Below are 23533 nucleotides of genomic sequence, written 5' to 3' on the forward strand. Positions count from 1 at the left end.
AAGTCCCGATTGCGAAAATGGTGATTGGGGCTTTTTTGCGTAAAAGCGCGTCTAGATTCGCACAGACGCTTTTCCGCAAAAAGTGCTTTTGCAGAAAAGCGTCTGTGCCAGCCTAGACACTCTTTTCCGCAAATGCTTTTAACGGAAAACTTTTCCGTTAAAAGCATTTGCGGAAAATCATGCCAGTCTAGACATAGGCTTATTGTAAGAGGAGTAAGGAAAGTTGGAGGAAGGGTGCTCTATTTTAAGATAAGTGTTGTGTAGACACTCCCAATTTTGAAATAAGCTATGCCATTGACTCAAATAAGCTATGCAAATTGAGCTAAGCCTTGCTGTGTAGATGCACCCTGAGTGAAGTCTGCTGACCTTAGGGGTTCCATAGCAATTTATCTGCTGAGAGCTGAGCCAGGTGAGGAGTGAAGTCTTTAACAAAACTAAAAAGTATTTGAGCCTAGATGGTCAAAGGTATTTAATCAGATAACTCCTAGTGGAAGTTAAGACCAAAGCAGACTGTGAAGAGCTTAAAAAAGATCTCACAAAACTAAGCGATTGGGCAACATAATGGCAAATTAATTTAATGTTGATAAATGTAAAGTAATACATATTGGAAAAAAAATTATCCCAACTATACATACAAAATGATGGGGACTAATTTAGCTGTAACTACTCAAGAGAGAGATCTTGGAATGTTTGTGGATAGTTCTCTGAAAACATCCACTCAATGTGCAGCGGCAGTTAAAAAAGCAAACAATATTAGGAATCATTAAAAAAAGGGCTAGAGAATAAGACAGAGAACATCTTATTGCCGCTATATAAAATCATGGTACACCCACATCTTGAATACTGTGTACAGATGTGGTCGCTTCATCTCAAGAAAAGACATATTGGCATTGGAAAAGGTTCAGAAAAGGGCAACAAAAATCATTAGGGGTTTGGAATGGGTCCCATATGAAAAGAGATTAAAAAGACTAGGACTTTTAATCTTAGAAAAGAGCAGACAAAGAGGGGATATGATAGAGGTCTATAAAATCATGACTGGTGTGGAAAAAGTGAATAAGGAAAAGTTATTTACTTGTTCCCATAACATAAGAACTAGGGGTCACCAAATGAAATTAATAAGCAGCAGATTTAAAACAAACAAAAGGAAGTTTTTTTCACGCAACACACAGTCGCTATTTGAACTCACTGCCAGAGGATGTTGTGAAGACCAGGACTTTAACAGGGTTAAAAAAGAACCAGCAAATTCATGGAGATTAGATCCATCAATGGCTATTAGCCAGGATGGGTTGGAATGGTGTCTCTAGCCTCTGTTTGTCAGAGGCTGGAAATGTATGACAGGAGAGGGATCACTTTGGCTACGTCTACAGAATATATGCTAATGAGGGACTCATTAGCATAAGTTGCAATATCATTAGCATATTTTCTTCCATTTCTTTTTGTGCAAGGGGTTTTTGTGCAAAAAGAAGCAGTGTAGCCACTAACTTTTTGCGCAAAAAAACCTTTTCCTGCAAGATCCTTATGCCTCTCCAGGGCATCTAGATGGACATTTGGTCTGGCCCACTATGGCCATTGTTATGTGTTTATGTAATGTCCCCTATGCTTTTAGTCATGTCCATAATGAATTTTGTTTTGTGCACTAATATGGAGGTCATTTGAGATAGGGGTGGGACCAAGGGATGGGAAGAGGTTGAGGGCTAGGCAGAGGATTGGAGTGTAAGCATGTGGTGAGAGCTCCGAGTGAAGGTACAGATGCTGGAGATGAGCAGTTTGGGGTGCATGTTGTGCCAGAGAGAGAGGATTCTCCTCAGTCCCCTCTTGATGCTGCAGTCTGGGGAGAGGTGCCTTTCCTCACAGCAACAGTTCCAGAGCTGGGGGGAAGGTGCCTCTTCCCACGATGGCGGCTGTAAGGTTGGGGCCAGGAGAAAGGCACCTCTTCCAGCAGTAGCCCTACACTCTCCCCCCCCCCTTCTGCAGCTGTATGCCTATGCAGCCCTTGATAGCTTGTTGGGTGACCATGTAACTTAGAGAAAATTTAGGTTAAGAGCCTTTGAGGAGCACAGTTACTACCCTGCATGGACATTATGTTCCTCTACTTGCCAACTGGAACATAATTCTGCAGACTTATTTTCACAGCACATCCCTGTCAGGTAGCAGTTTTGAACAGGGTTAGACAACATGGTGGTAAAAACACCATTATTCTGGCATATGCTGCTACTTACACTGGCATGTAGACAAGGCCTCTGTCACAGATTTAGCAACCCTTCTTTCTTCAACTGAGGTCTAGGTAAGCTCTATCTTAGGTATCAGCCTATTGTGACATCGCTGTTTTATTTAAAATCTGCAGTCCTCCAAACAATCTTCTGTCAAAACATTAATTTGAGACCTGACATTTCCAATGTAAAAAAACAAACAAACAAAACCCCAGGAAAATATAATGTAACTATATATTTTAAATTATACTTGAGCCCATTTTGATATGTCCTATAGCAATAATAGAGGTGCAACCCTTTTTATTTTGCTTTCCAATTCACTTAACAAGGTTTTAGTCAAAATAGAACAAGGATCTATATTTAATTCTAATTTTGTAATGACTTTTCATTGATTTTCTGTAGCTTCTGCGAGCAAAAATTACTGCTGTTAAAAGCAGGTGCAATTCAATTGATGAGTTTTAAAACATTTTGTTTTTAATTTCCTCTCAAGTAACTTAAAATAAAAAAACTCTCCAACAATCTATTACTAACTGTGGATTAACCAAACTCTAGCATTAATCTTATCAGAATTTATTTAAAGTTTTGAATAGAGCAATAATTCCTCTAAAACTTGCATGAGCAGCCTGCTAGCACAATAGGGAACATAGTAGGGTCTGTATAGTATTTATACTGACTCTTTAAAGATTTCTGGAGATTTGTCCTTGCTTTAGTCCAGATCTTTTCTCATTCGTATTTGAGAAACTCCTTTTCAAAGTTAGTTTTAAGTAATAAATTGCCAGAGTAATACATTTTTATATTAGCTTTGGCAGGGTCTAAGTAATACACGTTTTTTTAAAAAAATAGTAACTTACTAGTTTAAGATATATTTTTATGTCAGTAGAGCTCACATATGGCTTAGAATTGGCAAACTCTGTGATCCAGTGGCATGTGCAGGCAAGAATTATAGTAGCCAAAGGGCCTTGAGAAAATAAATCTTTTAGTTAAGCAGGAGGATGGTGTTTTTTTATATTTGTCCTCATCATGGCCCAGGGTTAAATTCCATTTGTGGGAATGGAAACTGATGCAGAATGAAAGTGATGAGTGGAAAGAAAGAAGTCATAATATTCAACTTATTTCACCACTCAATTTCTTGCTCATTTCAATTGCTTTAGTAATCCAAATTAATCCTATTACCTTTTTTTTAAATATACATTTTCAAACTTGAAGGAAGTACCTTCAAATTCAGAGTGGTTGGTCAACTGTTGAATGAGATAGTAACAAGATTACTTCACATGTTAAGATAGGACAAATAGTAAACCTTCCAGCTGGAGTTTATTTGAGCTTTCATTTTTAAAATATTAAGATAGCATTCAAATATGAATTGGTGCTCCATTGTCTGTGCTGTTGTTCATACTTTACTAAAAGCTCTAGATCAATACAGTAAAATTCCAGTTGTCCGGCATCCAGTGGTCCGGCACTCCTGCTAGTCCGTCACCACTTGGAACCTGGAAGTGCTCCAGGCAGCCGGACAATTGGAGCTGCTCTGCCCCGGGCTTCCCCGAGTCAGCCGCTGGTCAGTTTCAGGAGCGGCTGACTTGGGGACGCCTGGGGCAGAGCAGCTTGGGTGCTGCCGGGTTGGTCCCCGCAGTGCCACCCCCCCATCCCACTGCACCCCTCTCATAGCCCCCCCTTCCTATAGTCCAGCATATTTGATAATCCAGCACCCCCTGGGTCCTAAAGGTGCTAGATTATCAGAAGTTTACTGTAAATGGGAATGTGAAATCCTAATTCCTTTAATGTTTGGTCCCCACTTTCCTGTTGTTTGTATGATCTCTGTCTGGTTTTGAATGGTTTCTATCTGCTGCATAATTAATTCTGCTAAGTGTAAATCAATTAAGGTGGTGAGTATGATTGGTCAGATAATTCTGTTACAGTATGTTAGGATTGGTTAATAAAATGTTAGTAAAATAATTGGGTACTGTATAGCTAACCAGGACTCACGTTTTACTATATAAACTAGGGTCCTAAAGGAAGTTCTTTGGGAATCAACTCCAAGTTCAGAGCTGCCAGACCTCAATCCTGTGCTAATGACACAGTGCAGAAACTGGAGTCTCCCAGGTGGACCTGATCCTGAGGAGCCATCAAGACAAGTTCATCTGTTTTATTAGTAGTGATGAGCATTATATGTTTAGTGTGCACATTCTGGGTTTTTTTGGGTGATTGTTAATAAAGTGATTAAGTAGGATATGACTGTATAAGGCTCTTTCACTGGTAAAAAGACCCCAGAGTGAGGAGGCCTGAGCCCATAGAAGGGCGAGGGAACTCACAATCAGGTGTGGACACTTGAAACCAACCCCAAGCACTTTTCTAAAAAGAGCTTGAAAAGAAAAGAGAAAAAAATCCAAGCTGCTGTCTGTGATTACTGTCCCTTCGTCAGAGGTATGCAGATCCCACAGATTTTCCAGGACACAGAAATGAACCAATACCAGGTTAATTAAAAAAAGAAAGAACTTTTATTATTAAAACAATACCCCAGTTACAAGCATAGTTGGAATGGCTAGATGGTGAGAGCCACCAATTAATATACTCATGTAGGATTCCCATGGGCTCAGGACTTAGTTGCAAAAGAGAGGAAAAACCATTTCTAACAGCATAGACATCAGATCCAAATTCCCAAACCAGAAAACAATAAAACCTGACGGATTTATCTAGACTTTACCCAACTTATACATAGTGAAGAGGTTTTTTTTTTGTTTGAGAGAGAGACATGTCTTCTTTCTCCCTTGGTATCTAGAGAGCAAACTCTGGCTCAAGAGACAAAGGAGGGAAAACCCCAAAATTCTTTTGTCTCAGTTTGAAATCCCTATCTGCATTTCTATTGGCTGAGCAGATACCTGGCTAGGTACAGGAACATAGTTAACCCTTAGTCCCCAGGCTGCTGGCCATCTCTCATGGTTATGACAGGCTCTTTCACTGGTAAAAAGACTCCACAAACCTGCAGAGTGAGGAGGTTACGCCTGAGCCCATAGAAGGGTGAGGGTGGCTGCCTATACTGAGCGGATTACACCTGAGTCCTAGGAACAGGTAAGGGTGGGTGCTCCTACCGTGTGCGAACAAAGAGAATTTTGTGCTGGTATCACAAGAGCATGCCAAGTCTGAGCTCCAGCGCTTCAAAGCTTGGCAGTTCATAACTTTGGCACCTGTGGGATTGCCACAGAAATTATAAAAGTAAAACAATTGCTTGAGACCCAGCACTTCTTTCATTACAAATTAAGCAATGTGTATTTCCCCTTTGTGGTCCAGTAAGGGCACCCATTCTCAGGCTTCCAGCTCTCCTGGCTATCACCTCTCTCTGGTGGAGATCCTTACCTCTCTCCCTTCTGATCAAGGTTTTTTCAGACTGCACTGTTCCCTGCCTTCACTGTGTGTTTCCCAGCAGAGACAGTCTTGCTTCAGCACACCTGGTTGCGTTCTCCTCAGAGATGGTTAACAGGGAGAATTGCTACAGTTATAAGTAACACCACAGCTCTTTCTATGCAAGCTTAGTTTATTCTTAAGATAAAAAGCCTTACAGAGAAAACATATAAAAACAATAAAAAGAGCCTACATGCATGCCAATAAACTTACCTGAATTAACTCCAACCCTAATATGGATTCTAGCAGGCCCAGTCCTTCCAAACCCTACTTTGAGTTCTGTTTGCTGCCTCCGGAAGAAGGCCATGAACTAGTTTAAAATGAAGCTATTTATCCAAAAAGTCTTTGCTTTGTCTGTTGATCCCTGGAGAAACCAGTTCGAACAAGCACCTGTATATATTTCCATGGAAGCAGTTTTTTCCAGAGAGGTTACAATCTGTATGAATTTGCTTAATCACCCTTTGCTGTTCTATTTACCCTTCCCTTGGGAATACAAACTATAACACATCTGCATTTTAATACAGTGGACCCCAAATCTGTTAACCCAGTCCAATCAAATTTAATTTAGTAAAGTTCATTTAATACTGTGGTCACCAACCCGTTGATCGCGATTGACTGGTCGACCGGGAGGACTCAACCAGTTGATCGCGAGGCATTCAGCGTGCCTCCATTTTCCCCCACCCCCAAGAAGCCCCACTAATGCTACCTTCAGCAACAATGGAGATAGTTCCATCTTCCTGCAGGGTGGATGGAAGTCCCATAGCTGCGTGCCACTTCTGGGGTTTCAGGAAATGCGCTGGCTGCTCCCCCCACCCCCAAACAGCTGGTGCAGTACCAGAACCCAGATCTGTGACATGCCAGAGACTTCCTGAATGGGGGGGGGGGGGAAGGTAGGAGTCCCTGGAGGAGACACACACTGGGACTTCCTTCCTTTGTGGGGAGGAGAGGGGGTAGGAGTCCCAGGAGAAGGCATACTCCAGGACTTCCTTCCCCTGCAGGGTGGGAGTGTAGGAGTCCCTGGAGGAGGCGCACACTGGGACTTCCTTCCCTGGGGGGGGGGGGGGAGAAGGAGACCCAGGAGGAGGCACGTGCCAGGGGCTTCCTTCCCCTGCATGGGGGGCAGAAGGGGAAATCAGAGTCCGGGGAGGAGGCGTGTTCCGGGGACTCCTTGTCTCCTGCTCCCACCAACACCCTGTTCCCTGGCCCCCCCAACACCCTGTCCCCTGCTGCAGCACCCTGCACCCTGTCCCCCATCCCAGCACCCACCGGCAGCCTGCCACCTGCCGCAACACTCTGTCTCCAGCTACACCACCCACCAACACTCTGTCCCCTACCCCGACCAGCACCCTGCCACCTGCCCCAGCAGCCACTAGCACCCTTCCCGAGCACCATGTTCCCTGCCCCCACCATCACAGTTGGGGCCACATTAGTTGGGAGGGGGGGGTTGGAGGAGTTTTTTTTTTTTTTTTTTTGCATATCACTTGTGTGGCCTCAGCTAACTTTTCTGTGGGTCAGTGACCCCTGACTCAAAACAGGTTCCCTGCCACTCTCATAAATAAAGACAATGCTGAAACTTTTTGTGTTTGACATATTTTATTTAAAAATGAAGCCTGGCCAACAAACCCCCAATTGGGGCCAAGCCTCCATCTGGCCACAGCATCATAACACTCCTGTACCACCCCCGACCCCAAATCTGAGCCTATCATACACTGGAACCCCTTGTCCTGAGCCTCTCACATCCCCAAACTCCTGCACCCCCACATCCTCAGTCTTCTGCCACCCTTTCCCAGAGCCTGCACCTCCTGTCTCAACCCAGTGAGGGTACGGCTAGATTACAAGAATTTTTCCGGTATACCAGAGGTATCCCAGAAAAATTCTTCCACGTCCAGGGACTCATTTGTTCTTCCGCTTTTTTTAGCGGAAAAACATGTTTACTCTTTCGGCAGCCCCTGTATTCCTCATTTCATGAGGAATAAGGGGGCTTCTGAAAGAAGGAGTTTTTCTGACATTTGGCCCAATCTAGACAGGCCAAATGTTGAGAAAACTTCTTCTTACAGAAGAATCTGAAAAAAGCAGCAGTGTAGCCATACACTGAGAGTGTATAAGGGCTGGGGATAGCAACCCTGGAGAGGAGAGGAGAGGAGAATAGAGAGGGTGGGGCTTCAAGGAAGGGGTGAGGTCTTGGGGGAAGGATGGGGTAGATTTTGGCTTGTTCTGACATTTAAAAAGTGATCATGGGCATAAAATGCTTGAAGACCACTGATTTTGTAGTATATTACAGGAATTTGTCAACCTGCCACACCTCAGTTCATCACCAGGTGACAACGGAGAGCTCATTTCAAATGTTGGCTTGTACCTGCATGAGACCTCACTGAAATCACTAATTAGAATGCAACATTTAGCTTTATATAGCACCTTAATTGCAACGTTAAATATGGAGTAACTAGCATAGCCCAATAATTAAACAGTCTCTCATGAGAAGTGGGGGGAGGTAGTTCTTAAAACTTTTTTAAAAATTGACAAAGCACTTGAAAACCAATGTAGAGAGAATCCTTAATTTGAATGCAGATGTCTCTCCCAGTGGCGGAAAGCTTCAGAGGGGAGAGAGCTCTCTACTCCCTCTATTGCCGAAAAGGGAAAATTCCTCTAGTTACCATAATTATACGTGAACTTATATTTTGTAGGATGTGGGCTCCCAGAGAAGCTTGAGAGAGCAAACAGCTAACATACAAATAGTTAGAATTCTACCCTGAAGTCATAAGTGCCCTTGGCTCCCCTCTTCTGGGGTCTTGCTGAAAGTGGTGATGCAGTTGATTACTATGTTGAGAGAAAATATAGAGCACGGCAGAAGAGTTGAGTTTGCTCCCATGAGGTCCTCCATTTCTAGTACCTTAATAAAGCTGAATCACTAATTTGGGATATGCAGGCATGGTTCCAGTAAGCAGCTTTCCTAGGACAAGAGAGAAATATGCAAACTCTTTTCTGCTACTCTTTGATCCCAGCTAGGAGTGGGGTTTGGTGATGAGTGTGGTAATATGGTCAAAACATTGTTAATATCCATGATGATATACAGGCAGTCCCCGGGTTACGTACAAGATAGGGACTGTAGGTTTGTTCTTAAGTTGAATTTGTATGTAGGTCGGAACTGGTACATATTGTAGGGGAAACTCTAGCCAAACATTTCTCCAGAGCTCAGTTTTATTCTCCCACACCTCACTTCCCTCAGTCCTTTATTCTCAAGCTGAGGTGTCTGCTGAGAAAAGCTGCTCCACATCTCCCTGGTCTGCTGGGGGGAAGCAGCTAGTGCAGGGTTGCCTCACCCCGTTTGTAAGTAGGGATCCAATGTAAGTCGGATCCATGTAACCCGGGGACTGCCTGTATTCTCAATGGTGGTTGGGATGGGAGTTAGGGATTGCTGAAGCAAGAGTGTATTTTACTCTTTATTGCCATATGTGTGTATATGTTTATATGTTATATTGCTGTGTTTTTCCAAGGGTATGAGTGTGTTCTCTTTCTCCTAATAAAGATGTCCTTCTTTGTACAAACACTGGGGCTGCATCTAGACTGGCAAGTTTTTCCACAAAAGTAGCCGCTTTTGTGCAAAAACTTGCCAGCTATCTACACTGGCCACTTGATTTTGCGCAAAAGCACTGACGTTCTACTGTCTGAAATCAGTGCTTCTTGCACAAATGCTTTGATGTTCCCATTCGGGCAAAAGCCCTTTTCCGGAAATGTTTTTGTGCAAGAGGGCCAGCGTAGACAGCTAAAAACTGTTTTGCGCAAAAAAGCCCCGATGGCGAAAATGGCGATTGGGGCTTTCTTGCACAAAACCACATCCAGATTGGCATGGACGCTTTTCCGCAAAAAGCACTTTTGCGGAAAAGCGTCCGTTCCAATCTAGAATAGTGATAGAAATGTACCGTGTTAGTCTGGGGTAGTTGAAGCAAAATGCAGGACAATGTAGCACTTTAAAGACTAACAAGATGGTTTATTAGATGATGAGCTTTCGTGGGCCAGACCCACTTCCTCAGATCAAATAGTGGAAGAAAGTAGTCACAACCATATATACCAAAGGATACAATTAAAAAAAATGAACAAATATGAAAAGGACAAATCACATTGCAGAACAGAAGGGGAATGCGGGGGGGTGGGAAGGGGGAGGAAGGAAGGTAAGTGTCTGTGAATAGCTGATATTAAAGGTAGGGAGAGTGGGATGTTTGTGAGTTAATGGTATTACAGGTGATAATTGGGGAAACTGTCTTGGTAATGGGTGAGAAAGTTCAAAGACTTGTTAAGTCCTTGTTGGTAAGTGTCGAATTTTAACATGAATGACAGTTCAGAGGATTCCCTTTCAAGTGCAGATGTAAAAGGTCTTTGTAGCAGAATGCAGGTGGCTAAGTCATTTAGAGAGTGTCCTTTCTGGTTAAAGTGGCAAGAAACTGTTTTCTCTTTGTGATCTTGTCTGATATCTGTTTTGTGGGCATTAATCCTTTGGCGAAGTGTCTGAGATGTTTGTCCAATGTACATAGCAGACGGACACTTTCGGCACATGATAGCGTAGATTATATTTCTGGATGCGCAGGAATATGTGTTCTTGATCTTATAACTCACTTGGTTAGGTCCAATAATGGTATCAGCAGAATGAATATGTGGACAAAGCTGGCAACGGGGTTTGTTGCAAGGGAAGGTACCAGGGTTGGTATTAGTGTGGTATGTCCTGTGGTGGTTGGTAAGAATCATCTTGAGGTTAGGTGGTTGTCTATAGGAGACTATGGGTCTGTCTCCCAGAGCCTCTTTGAGTATGGTATCCTGTTCCAATATAGGCTGTAGTTTATTGATGATGTGTTGGACAGGTTTAAGTTGGGGGTTGTAGGTGATGACAAGTGGTGTTCTATTGTTGGTTTTCTTGGGTCTGTCTTGAAGTAGATGGTTTCTAGGTATTCGTCTGGCTCTTTCAATTTGCTTTTTTGTTTCTCTGGGTGGGTAGTTGAGATTTATAAATGCTTGGTAGAGATCCTGAAGCTTCTGGTCTCTGTCAATGGTGTTAGAGCAGATGCGGTTGTATCGAAGGGCGTGGCTATAGACGATGGATCGTGTGGTGTGTTCTGGATGGGAGCTGGATGCATGTAGGTAACTGTATGAGTCGGTGGGTTTTCTGTAGAGAGTGGTGTCTAATTTTCCATTGTTGATTTGTACGTTCCAATCTAGACGCTCTTTTCCGCAAATGCTTTTAACAGAAAAACTTTTCAGTTAAAAGCATTTGCGGAAAATCATGCCAGTCTAGACGTAGCCTGGGAGTGTGGAGTTACTGCCTGTGAAGAGAGTGTTTGGTTTCCCCAGGTTTTTGGGTTGGGTTAATTATTTGGTTATTTGTCAAGAGTGACCCTAGATCAGAGGTGGGCAATGATTTTTGCCTGAGGCCACTTCCAAAAAATTTTAAGTAGCCCTGGGCCACCCCAGGGTGCCCTGGAAGAGGCTTGGCACACTCCCCCATTCCCAGGCTAGGGTTGCCAGGTGTCCGGTTTTGAACCGGACAGTCCAGTATTTGAGCTTTCTGTTCAGGAAACAAATTGAGAAAATATAAATGTCCGGTATTTTCTAAATAAGATGTAATGTAGATTGTGATGTAATGTCAAGTGTGTCCAGTATTTTTGTTGAAACCATCTGGCAATCCTACCCCAGGCCAATCAGGGCCTGAGGGTGGGGGAGCGTGGGAAGCCTCCTCCCGCCCTGTGAAGAGCACGTGGCACTTTGAAGTGCCACCGGCTGCTCGCAGGGCTGGGCCAGGGTGAAGGAAGCTTCACGCATCTCCCCTACCCCGAAGCCCTCCTCCTCCCCCCCCCCAGCCCCTCCGTGAGCAGCATGCGGCGCTTCAAAGTGCCACGTGCTCCTGGCAGGGCGGGAGGAGGCTTTGAGTACTCCCCCATCCCCAGACCAATTAAGTGCCATGTGTTGCTCGCAGGGCAGGGCCAGAACGGAGAAGGCTTTGGATGCTCTCCCATCCCCAGACTCTAATTGGCCTGGGGGCAGGGGAGCTGCAGGGCTTCCGTGGGCTGGATCCATCTGTTTGGTGGCCCAGATCCAGCCCACAGAAGCCTTTTTTTGCCCACCCCTGCCCTAGTTAAATTGAACCCGGCCTTTTTTTGTTGCTACCCGTGGAAAAATATCTATCGCTATGTCTACATTGCACTCTCTTGCGCAAGAACGTATACAAATGAGCCACAGCGATGCTTCATTTGCATACTTAATGAGCCACCATTTTTGTTCAAGGGGCTATTGCACAAGAGCCATTCTGCTGCTTATTTTCAGGCAGAACGGCTCTTGCTCAAAAGCCCCTTGCGCAAAAATGACAGCTCATTAAGTGTGCAAATGAGGTGCGGCGATATTCATCACCACGCCTCATTTGCATATGTTCTTGTGCAAGAGAGAGCAATGTAGACATAGCCTGTATGTCTTTATTTTGATTACTATAATAATGCTTTCAGGCTTATTGCTATTACCCGTCATCCTTGTGAACTCTTGTCAAATGCTTCTTCTGAGGGGTGTTATTCCATTGGACATCGTCAGTGAGAGGAAGCAAAGTCTGCACCCTATACTTTTTTCTTATTGGTTAAACAAAACAGGAGGCAACTGCCTAGAGGCCTGGGCAATTTAAAAGGGCCTGGGGGCCTTTGGTCACCACTGGAAGTGCAGCGGGTCTAAGGCAGGCTGGCACCTCCCCTGCAGGGAGTCTCCACATGCTCCTCCAGCCCTGAGCACCAACTCCACAGCTCCAATTGGCTGGGAAATGTAGCCAATGGGAGTTGCAGGGATGGTGCCTGCAGACAGCGATATGAAGAAACCCCCTTAACACCACCTCCCAGGAGCCACTGCCAGAGAGATGTGCTGGTCACTTTCAGGAATCACTCAAGGTAAGCACCCCTTGCCCCCCCCAAACTGCCTCTCAGAGTACACACCCTCACCCCCCCTATACACTCAACCCTGTCTCAGCCCAGAGCTCACACACTGCACCCCCTCCTGCACTCCAATCCCCTACACTCTGCATCCAAACTTCCTCTCAGACCCGGGCTTCCCTCCCACATGCAAACTGCCTCCTGCACCCAAATTCCCATCCACAGTTTGCATTTTACACTCCCCCCACACCCAAATTTACTCCCACAGCCTGCACCAAACTTCCTGACCCAGCCTGGTTAAAGTAAGTGAGGATCAGGGACACCAAGTGATGGAAGGGTGTGTGTGAAGTGAGCAGGGGCAGGGCCTTGCAGGACAGAGCAGGGGCACTGCCTCAGGGAAGTGGCAGAATAAAGGTCTTTGGGTTTGCAGGAACTAGACACTTGACAATCCTTTCCAGCTGTGCCAGAATTGCACACACAACAGCACAAGGACTTAACAAGAATTTGAACTTTCTCACCCATTACCAAGACAGTTTCCCCAATTATCACCTGTAATACCATTAACTCACAAACATCCCACTCTCCCTACCTTTAATATCAGCAATTCACAGACACTTACCTTCCTTCCTCCCCTTCTCCCCCCCCCCCCCCCCCCCGCAACCCCCTTCTGTTCTGCAATGTGATTTGTCCTTTTCATATTTGTTCCTTTTTTTTTTAATTGTATCCTTTGGTATATATGGTTGTGACTACTTTCTTCCACTATTTGATCTGAGGAAGTGGGTCTGGCCCACGAAAGCTCATCATCTAATAAACCATCTTGTTAGTCTTTAAAGTGCTACATTGTCCTGCATTTTGCTTCAACTACCCAAGACTAACACGGCTACATTTCTATCACAACAGCACAACTGGCAGCCCACTGGGCACCAGCCACTGTAGGTACAGGACTGTCTTCACAGGTGCATCTTATGTGTGTGAGTACCATTGACTTTTCTGCCCAGGGGCCCAGAATTGCTGTTAGTTGGTACAATATAACAAAAAGGGTGCATCTACACAGCAGGGCTTAACTCAAAATAAGCTATGAAAATTGAGCTATGTCAATTGCATAACTTATTTCAAAATAGCTTATTTCAAAATTGGGAGCATCTCCACAGCACTTATTTTGAAATAGAGCACTCTTCCTCCAACTTCCCTTACTACAATGAGGGTTACAGGAGTCAGAGTAAGAAGTCTTCCAGCTTGACAGTATTTCAAAATAACTCACTGCTATGTAGACTCAGACTAAGTTATTTTGAAATAACATTGCTGTGTAGACATACTCCAAAGTGGAGGATTTACACCAGTTGAGAATGATATGTAGAAGGCACTTTGCCTATTGTAGCTATTCCAAGGCCATTAGCTTTCTTTGAAAACATCAAGCTGAAGGAGGCAGCATGCTAATGGAAAAGTATAATTAAGGAGAACAGAGGTCACTTACATTGCAAAATTAGGTTCTATAGCATTTATAAGAGGTGGGAATGAGCCGAGTGATTTGATATGGATGATTTACTGGGCTTTATCCTGTCCGGCATTTGAGGCAATAAGGTAAAAGGAGTATCAGAGGGGTAGCCCTTTTAGTCTGAATCTGCAAAAGCGGCAAGGAGTAATGTGGCACTTTATAGACTAACAGAAGTGTTGGAGCATAAGCTTTCATGGGCAAAGACCACGCATCTAACGAAGTGGGTCTTTGCCCAGGAAAGCTTATGCTCCAACACTTCGGTTAGTCTATAAGGTACCACAGGACTCTTCGCCACTAAGTAAAAGGAAAGTTTTGAAATATCCGCTAACAACTTTTGGAAGCAAATGAACCTTCCACTACAACAAAATTCTAGCAAATAGAGCACTGGAGTGAAACGTTTCCTTTTATGTCATTTTACTCCTCCCGAAGTAACAACAGGTTCCGTGGAAGATAAGTGGTAAACACCAACGCCACAAACGTTATTCTGGGGAAACCACTGGCCTGGGCGTTTGCCAGGCGGAGTATAACTCAGCGAGAGGGTCAGCCAGTGGAAATCCCACACACGAGAGCAACCCGGCAATCGGGGCAGGGGCAGCCGGGACAGCTTGGGGGGGGGGGGGGGGGCGGGGACGGACAGGAGGGTGTGGAAAGTTCAGGGCACCTGCTGCTAATTCACTCCTGGCCCCGCCTTGGGGTTAGCTCCCCTCTCTCGGGAGCCATCCCCATCCCTCCTCACATGCGTTAGAACCGCAGGTGTATCGCAAGCCGGGGGATAAAACCGCCTCTTCCCGAAAACACGTGCAAAGCAAGCCCAGGGCGGCGCAAGCCCTCCTCCATTGTACGCACAGATCGCCCGGCCAGGAAACCCAAGAGCTGTGCCATAGGGACGCTGGCCCCCTGGGCGGGAGGGGGCATTACGAACACCTCCGCTCGTTCCCTTATTCAGACGGGCAGGGTTCACTGGGGGAGGACCATGCCCGTACTTCCCTGACGGTCACATGCCCGGGGAAGTTTCAGCCGCCTTTGGAGACCCCCTCCAACCCCCTCCGCCCTGCAGTAGTTCGCTGGGGGGTGCGGGGAGGCAGCCCCGGACACCCTCCTCTGCCGCCGCGCACGGAGGGGACTGGGCAGATCTCGCTGCCGCGGGGGAGAGACTCTGACAGGCTCGGGAGCGCTGCGCTAAAAGCTCCCGCGGCGGCTGCCTCCTTCCCTCCCCTTTTCTCGGCTCACCCTCTCCCCCCCGCCCCCCGGCGAAGTGACCGCAGCGGCTGCCCAGCCCCAGCGCACCCAGGGCGCCCTGCGGCCAGCATGAGCCTCCCGCTGCCTGTGCCGGGACCAGCCCCTGCGGGCTCCACAGCGGCAGCAGCCCGGCGCGGCGCGGGCACCCGCTGAGCGCCCCGCTGCCAGTCTCGGAGTCGGCGCTCGCTCCAGTGGGGCGGCGGAGAGGGGAAGGACACCCGCCCCCTCGCCCCGCACACACATTCCCCGGGGCGCCCGCCCGCCGCCAGCATGTCCGCCCAGAGCCTCTTGAACAGCGTCTTCTCCTGCTCCTCCCCGGCCGCTACCTCCTCCAAGAGCCTCTCCAAGCGGAGGCTCCGCCAGACCCGCAGCCTGGACCCGGCCATCATCGGCAGCTGCAGCCGGGAGGAGGGGGACGGCCCGGCCAGGACGCCCCGAGCCAGGGCAGCGGGCGGCCCCTCGGCAGAGTGCCTCGCCGCCTTCTCCTCCCGCGCCCTGCTGCGCCCGGGGGGCGGCGCGCTCTGCGGCTCGCTCTCCACTCCCAGCACCCCGCTGGAGAAGTCCCCCTCGGGCAGCTTCCACTTCGAGTACGAGTCGAGCCCGCGGGGCAAGAGGAACACGGCCTGGGAGCTGCCCTTCCTGGCGCGCACGCCCTCCGCCTCCGCTCTCAGCGCCCCCGGCGGCGGCCCCAACAGCCTCTTTTCCTCCCCCCGAAAGTGGCTCCAGCAGAGGAAGGGTCAGCAGGCGCCCAGCAGCCACCCCTCCGCCTACATCGTATGGAAATCCCAGGTAGGACGCCCCCTTCCCGCCCAGGCCAGCCGCTGTGCCGGAGAGGCAGCAGGAGGGACCCTCCCCATGAGCTTGGGCTTTCTGAGCACCCCCAACTTCCTCGGATCCCTTCTGTCTGATGACAGGCTGCGGGGGTCCTGCGGGGCGGGTCTCCCTTCGCCCCAGGGGCTGTCCTGCTCCCTCTTATTGGGAGAAGCTCTCTGCTCCTCTCCCTCTTCACGGGGTGCTGAGTTAGCCCAGAGCTCCGCGTTTGCGTTGTTCAGATTTGGGGGAGAGGGGCATTTGGCTCCTGCTTTGGCTGCTGTTAGAGGTCGAAGGGGGAATGAATTGGGTGAATGAGGAGACTGTGGTCTCCCTGGTTGGAGTCTGTAGCAGGTTCCCTTCTTGATCTGTCAGTGAGGCTGGGCACTGGACAGGTTTGGCCGATAGAGTGAGTGCATCTTGAGCGCTCAAGGAGAGTTGTGAGTGGCTATACGCGACGTTTTCAGCCTTGGCTGAGTCCGGAAAAGATCGGGGGGTAGCGCATATGCGTCTTGCTGTGTGTTCCTTCAGAACTGAGCTATGTGGTCAGTCACAACATTTGAAGTCTGTTCCTAGTATATTTCTCTTGTTCATGTTTGTAGTTGAACCAAACAACGATCCAGCACATACACACAGAATATTAACTGTTCTACGCTCTTCAAAGAACCACAGGTGCCGTTTCATAGATATTTCTTTAAAGAATTAAACTTAGTTGATCTGGGTTGTTGGCAGGGTAAACTTTTGTTTAATGTCTCTAAGCTTCATTCCATATATAGTTGTATTGGGCACATACAACTCTCCCCTCCCACTGTAACACCTCATAAACTTTAATATATAATGGCTACTAACAAGATGGACACAAAGATAATGTGCACACCCACTGATCTCAGTTTATCTGATAACATAGAGTACGTCTAAACTACATGGCTCCGTCGACGGAGCCATGTAGATTTGTTTGTTCGGCAAAGGGAAATGAAGCCGCGATTTAAATAATAGCGGCTTCATTTAAATTTAAATGGCTGCCCCGCTCTGCCGATCAGCTGTTTGTCGGCAGATGGAGACAGTCTGGACGCTCCCCTGCAGACATGAAAGCTCTTTATCGACCTCCCTGGTAAACCTCATCCTACGAGGCATAACGGGGAGGTCGATAAAGGGCTTTCAGGTCGGCGGGAGTGTCCAGACTAGTGCACTGAGCCAACAAACAGCTAATTAGCTGTTTGTCGGCTCAGCTCAGCAGCCATTTAAATTTAAATGAAGCTGTGATTATTTAAATCGCAGCTTCATTTCCCTTTGCCGATCAGCCTAATCTACATGGCTCCATCGATGGAGCTATGTAGTTTAGACACACCCATAGATGTGTTAGGGCCACATAAGGAGCCACTGCATTCCAAAACAAATCTAGTTTAACAATATATTTCTTGATTTAGTTTAGATGTCTTATGTGCTATAGTTATCATAATTGGTTGACAAGGATGTTATTAGCTGATTGTAACTGGTTTGAAGATTAAGTATAGCTGTAAATTACTTGTCTATGTCTACACTTGCGGCTTCTTGTGCGAGTAATATGCAAATGAGGCTAAGTGTGGAATATTGCCGGGCTTCATTTGCATACCTAATAAGTCACCATTTTTTTTCAGAAGAGGCTCTTGCGCAAGAAGCGTCTACACTGCCCCTTCTTGCGCAAGAAAAACCTTCTTGTGCAAAGCCGTTACACCTATTACTTTTCAGGAAGAATGGCATTGCGCAAGAGAGTTTTTCTTGCTCAAGAAGGGGCAATGTAGACACTTCTTCATGCTTAAGAGCCTCTTCTGAAAAAATGGTGGCTCATTAGGTATGCAAATGAGACTCGGCGATATTCCACGCTTAGCCTCATTTGCATATTACTCATGCAAGAAGCCACGAGTGTAGACATAGCCCTTGAGTTTTAGATGTGGCACAAGTTCTCCCTTCTGTTTTTGGTACTTAGTTTATATTTCCTTAACTATTTGTGTTAATAGTTTTTCATGCATTCAAACCACAATTAGAAAGTAGCCTATTTCTATAAGAACAATAAGGTGGAGAGTTAAGGAACATTTCCCACTTTTGAAAAAGAGCTTTGTGTGAGCTGGAAAGCTTGTCTCTGTCACCATTAGAAGTTGGTTTAATTAAAAAATACTACCTCCCCACCTTGTCTCTTTAAGGGCATGTCTATATTAGGAAAATTATTTCAAAATAATAAATCCCAAAATAAGAAAATCAAAATAGAGTGTCCCCACTACAGGAGAGCCTCAAAATTACTCAGAAGCAGGCTCCGTTAATGTGGACGTGCTATCTTGACTTAGAGCCCCAGGAAACACGGGGGAGTAGTTATTTCGAATTACTCTGGGGAGTAGTTATTTTGAAACAGCAGCAGCAGACCACACTAACACTATTTTGAAATAAGCTTTATTCCCCGAGGAAAGCAGGAGTACAGATTTTGAAATAACCATCCCCTTATTTCGAAATAACGGGGTTGGTATTGTGGATGCTCTGCTGCTTATTGCAAAATAAGGGAGTTATTTCAGACCAGAGCAAATAGGGAGACATTCTTCCACTATACATGACCATTTCGATTGCAGCTAGTGAAATCTCATCTATCAGTCTGGTACTGATGTAGAATTCTTAAGTAAAATGTGTAATGTGTGGGTATAATTTGTGGTTCAAAATGAACCTGAAAACTATTACGACAGAGGAATAGAGGATAATTATAAGAACAGAATATAACAGTAAACATAAAAGGTCTCAACATTTGTCAGTGCTGTATGGTGATCAAGAGCTGTCCACTTGGATGAAGAGGAGCGTAGCGATTTTATAGATGGTTTGGAAAATAGAAACATTGAAAGTTTTGATCAGAATTTTGATCCAGAATTTTCTAGATGTGTTCTCATGTTAAATAATTTAGAAGTTATATTAAACAGACCTCAAAGAAAATGTATAGGAGTACCAGTTAGCAAAAACACTAATAATGAGACACTGGACAAGGTAATCTGGACTTTACATGTACTAAGTTAAGGGTAGAAGTGCATGTGCCCTCTCATGATGATTTCTGAACTGGGAAATAACACTTTCTAGGATAATTAAGGTGCATGTGATTTTCATTCCATAATTGTTTAATCTGGTCCAAGATTTAGTCAGACCATGGATCTCCATGGAGTTCTAGATAGGTAGATCTTTGCATCCCTACCAAGCCGTAGTGAAATCAGTGGGGCTTTATGTGGCTGGAGGATGTTTGCATGGAGTTCTTTGTAGGATGGAGATAACTTACAGTGAAACTTCATTGCACTAGATGTATTCCTTTGGCCAGGTCTACACTAACAGAGAACATTGAATCAAGATATGCAACTTCAGTTACATTAATTAGCTGGAGTCGACATACCTTGTTTCAAGTTTCCCCACTGGCATTCCTTGCTCCTTGTAGAAGCAGGAGTACTGGCTGTCAACGGGAGCACCCTCTGAGTTTGATTTTGAATGAGTCTTAACCAAACTCACTAAATCGAACTCCAGAAGATCTATCGTGGCAGCGTTAATCTTTTGATTAGTGAAGATGTGGCTTTAGTCTACAAGCTAAAGAGAAAGGGGGATTGACTGTGTTGGGTGTATATCCAGCTTTTTAAAAATAATCCTATTTTCCTTCATTAGCTGCTGGTCATGTGAGTTTTTACAACTCAGTTGGATTTAATACTGTTATTTTACAGGTTGCAATTTGATTCCATGAAATTTGAATACTCTATAACTGTCATTTGTAAGGTAAAAGAAACTAATGAGTATGTTCATAACTAATCTCCTACATTAGGAGGAAGTCATTTTGGCAAGAACAGTTTGTTAGAGAAACAGATTACATATGTGTTTAATGATACACTTTATAAGGCTGAGACAATATGCATGAAATTTCAGTGCAAATGAAGAGGTTTGAGGAAGCTTCCAGCTGTTCAAAATGCAAGTATAGGCCCCATTTCTTTAAGAAAATACATGTCTGCCCTCCTGAGAAGACACATAAGGCTTACTAGATCTCTGTGAGGGTGTCAGAATCTATGTGAAATAGGGATGTTAAATATCGGTTAATTGAATAGTTGATTAATCTCATGAATTCTTACTGGTTACTCAACTATTCTATAGTCCCTAGGTCTGGGGCCAGCAGCCAGTGTGCTCCAGCTTTACTTCTGAGGAGCCCTCTGCCACTCTGCATTGCTGCCTCTAATACAGAGGCAGGAGCGTGGGGTGCCAATAGGAAGCTGGTCCATGTCGGGATCCAGTGGGGCGCTGAGCTCCCGGACCTAGCACAAACTGGAGCGAACTGGGCTGCCTGCCTCCTAATGCATTTTAAATGCAGAGCCACAGTGGGGTACGTCTGGGACCTGGCCCAAGCCGGGACTGAGCCAGGTTGCTGGGCAGCCTGCTAAAAAAAATTACTGGTGGGTGAGGGGTGGGGGAAATGTGTGTGGTCTATACCATTAACCTATAAGCTTTTGCTTACTCGTTAATCAACTAAACTATTACATCCCTAATGTGAAACCCTTGAATGATGGAGTTTCATTTCACCATAGCATTTGCTACAGATGTATGCTGATATGTAGATATATGATTTATGTAAAGATAATATATGTATTTAATAAGCATGTTGGCATGGAGTTTGAATGTGAAAACTGAAGTGAATGAGATTGCCGAGATATAGGACACCATTCCTGTACACTACTAATACTTGGCGGTAATAGAGCATTTTATATTGTCAAGGTGCTGTGCAAGCATTAATTACCCACTCATAAATTTAGCAATAATTAAAACATACATTTTATATCTTTAACTAAATTAGTAAACTTCTATTTACAGGCAATTCTTGTAATGGGTATTCAATTCTAGTCCCATCAGAAAATTGTTTTAATAAATAGAGGATTTATGAATTATTTCTTACCTGTTCTTTATTAAAGATGTATCCCTAGGCTGGGAAATAAAGAATGCTGCTTTTACCATGCAACACCATTTCTGGGACAAAATAAAGTGGTTGACAAATTAGAGTAGAATGACCTGGGTAAACATGAGGTAATTATTTATAACCCTGTAATGAGTACATGTCGTCAGCTTCCCATAGTGCACTCGTCTCCTCCCTCCTCCCCTGCTTGAAAGCAATGGTAAACAGTCTCTTTGCAATCCCAGCAGCGTAAGCATGGACCCCATTGTGGATCCCATTGAGCGTCAAAGCATTATGATGATAATATTAACCATGGTGCACCTTATGCTGGAGTATATCCAGAGCATATCCAGGGTCTGCTGGAACAAGGAAGAATCGTGGGAGCCTATGAGCATACTCTTCTGTGAAGCACTTGAGCAACTGGCAAATGCCACCAGCATTGGAACCTCTGAAGCAGAGTGGAATGCTGGTTCTGGTGCCATGGGACAATCACAGACTGTGCGACTGCATAGTTATGCAGTGTCTGCAGAACTTTTGCATGTGTGAGGCCACTTTCCTGGACGTTTGTGAGTTGCTTGCCCCTGCCCTGAAACACAAAAATACCAGAATGAGACCAGCTTTGACAGTAGAGAAGCGAGTGGCAATAGCCCAGTGGAAGCTTGCAATGCCAGACAGCCATTCAGTCAGTTGGGAATGCCAGTCAGTTGGGAATCAGTTTGGAGTGGGGAAATTTTCATTGGGGGGCTGTTGTGATTGAAGGCAGTCAGTACCCTTGTGCTTTGGAGCATGTACAGTGGGTGATTCTGGGCACACGTCATCATAATGCAACATCAGCTTCCCATAATGTACTCATCTCCTCCTTCCTCCTCTGCTTGAAAGCAATGGCAAACAGTGTCTTTTGGGAGACTTGGAGGACGTAGTGGAGGGGTTTGCCACAATGGGGTTTCCTAACTATGGTGGCACAATAGATGGAATGCACATCCCTATCTTAGCACCCGGCCACCTTGCCAAAGAGTACATAAATCACAAAGGGGTAATTCTTGATGGTTCTGCAAGCGCTGGTGGATCACTAGGGCTATTTCACTGACATCAGTGTGGGATGGTCAGGAAAGGTTCATGACATGCACATCTTTAGGAACTTTTGCTTCTTCAGAAAGCTGCAAGCTGGAACTTTCTTCCCAGACTGGAAAATTACCATCGCAGGCATTGAAATGCCAATAGTGATCCTTGACGATCCAGCCTACCCCTTGCTTCTGTGGTTCATGAAGCTGTATACGAGCAGCTGGGATCACAGTAAGGAGCAGTTGAACTATAGGCTGAACAAGTGCAGAATGGTGATGGAATGTACTTTGGGGCATTTAAAGGGAGGGTTCTGCAGTCTAGTGACTAGGTTAGACCTCAGCGACAGCCTGCTGTGGACTCATAATATTTATGAAGGTAAGAAGTAAGTTATATAGCAGGGTGAGGAATTGAGGCACAGCACCTAACCAGGGATCTTGAGCATTCAGACACCAGGGGGGGAAAGGAGAGCAAAGCGAAGGACAGTGCAAATCGGAGAGGCTTTGAAAGAGTTTTATGAATGGCCAGCTTTGAGAGTCATGCATGTTGCTCTCAGTGAGGTGCCCCTGCATTCAGTGTGCTTGCCTGTAACCTTCCCCTACCCTTCAATACAAGCAATAAAGAGACTATTGTTCAGAAATCATGCATTTTTTATTTAGGGAACGCAGCAGGAACAGAAAAAGAAATACATGTTGGGAGTTGGGGAGGAGAGGATCACAAGTGTCAGAAAGACAGCCTTTTGCTTTGGGACGCATTCCTGGAGGTTAAGTGCTCTTGACCTTACTCCCCACCCCTCTCCTTCTAGGGCCCTTAGGAGAGGAGGCTATGGAACTTGGTGAGGAGGGAACGTTGGTCTACAAGAGCTGAAGGGGGTGCCTGGGCACGCAGGCATCCTGGAAAGCTGCCGTGCAATCCATCACATCCTCCATGGTCTTCCAGCCTGGTACTTGTCCAGTTCCCTGCACGATCTCCTATCCTCACTCTCTGTGTGCATCATATTTCTTCAGTTGCTTATGCGTTTCCTGCTCAGGTGGATGGATTGTGTTTGATCCTTGAACATGTCATCCCTCATTCATTTTTGCCTGTCGCTTTGTGCCAGCTGGACAGCTGGCAGGCTGTGGGGAGTGCACAGCATGGTTGCTGCTGTTCCTGCTCTAATGAAAAGTGAAGGGCAGACTTTACAGGCAATGCACTGTGCAGTGTAAATTCTAATCTGTTGGCATAAAAGGGAAGTCTTCTGTCTAGATACAATAAGGATGGGTTATGTACAAGGTATGGTTATGCTTTTAAGTGACCACTGTGCAGCAGATATACCTCAGGGTTCTTAGGGGAGCGGCTGTATTCAGTTTGGTGGCATGCATGGTAGGGGGCAGGCTAGGGCTTGAGCTTGTGGGAACAGGAGGTCTGAGCATTGAGGCTGGGCAGGGGCTCCCATAGTGCCCTTGTGTTTAGCAACCCCCATTTGCCAGGAGAGTACGACATTCCCTTCCTGGAGGGCCATACAGATGGG

General features: G+C 45.8%; 1 protein-coding gene across 2 annotated transcripts in view; it reads left to right on the top strand.

The window, feature by feature from the left end:
• The first annotated feature begins 14848 nt into the window (after positions 1–14848).
• The window catches only part of ARHGAP6 (Rho GTPase activating protein 6), a 478385-nt gene continuing 469700 nt past the window's right edge, over positions 14849–23533 (top strand). Inside the window, exon 1 of one of the 2 annotated variants that reach the window (XM_075914907.2) lies at positions 14849–16019. In XM_075914907.2, the coding sequence (XP_075771022.2) occupies positions 15501–16019 (519 nt within the window). In that variant the 5' untranslated portion in view covers positions 14849–15500. The remainder of the gene's footprint in view (positions 16020–23533) is intronic. The other variant, XM_075914901.2, reaches the window with a different exon arrangement.

The sequence above is a fragment of the Pelodiscus sinensis genome, chromosome 1 (genome assembly GCF_052426305.1).
Source record: "Pelodiscus sinensis isolate ZL-2025 chromosome 1, ASM5242630v1, whole genome shotgun sequence".
Classification (NCBI taxonomy): domain Eukaryota; kingdom Metazoa; phylum Chordata; order Testudines; family Trionychidae; genus Pelodiscus; species Pelodiscus sinensis.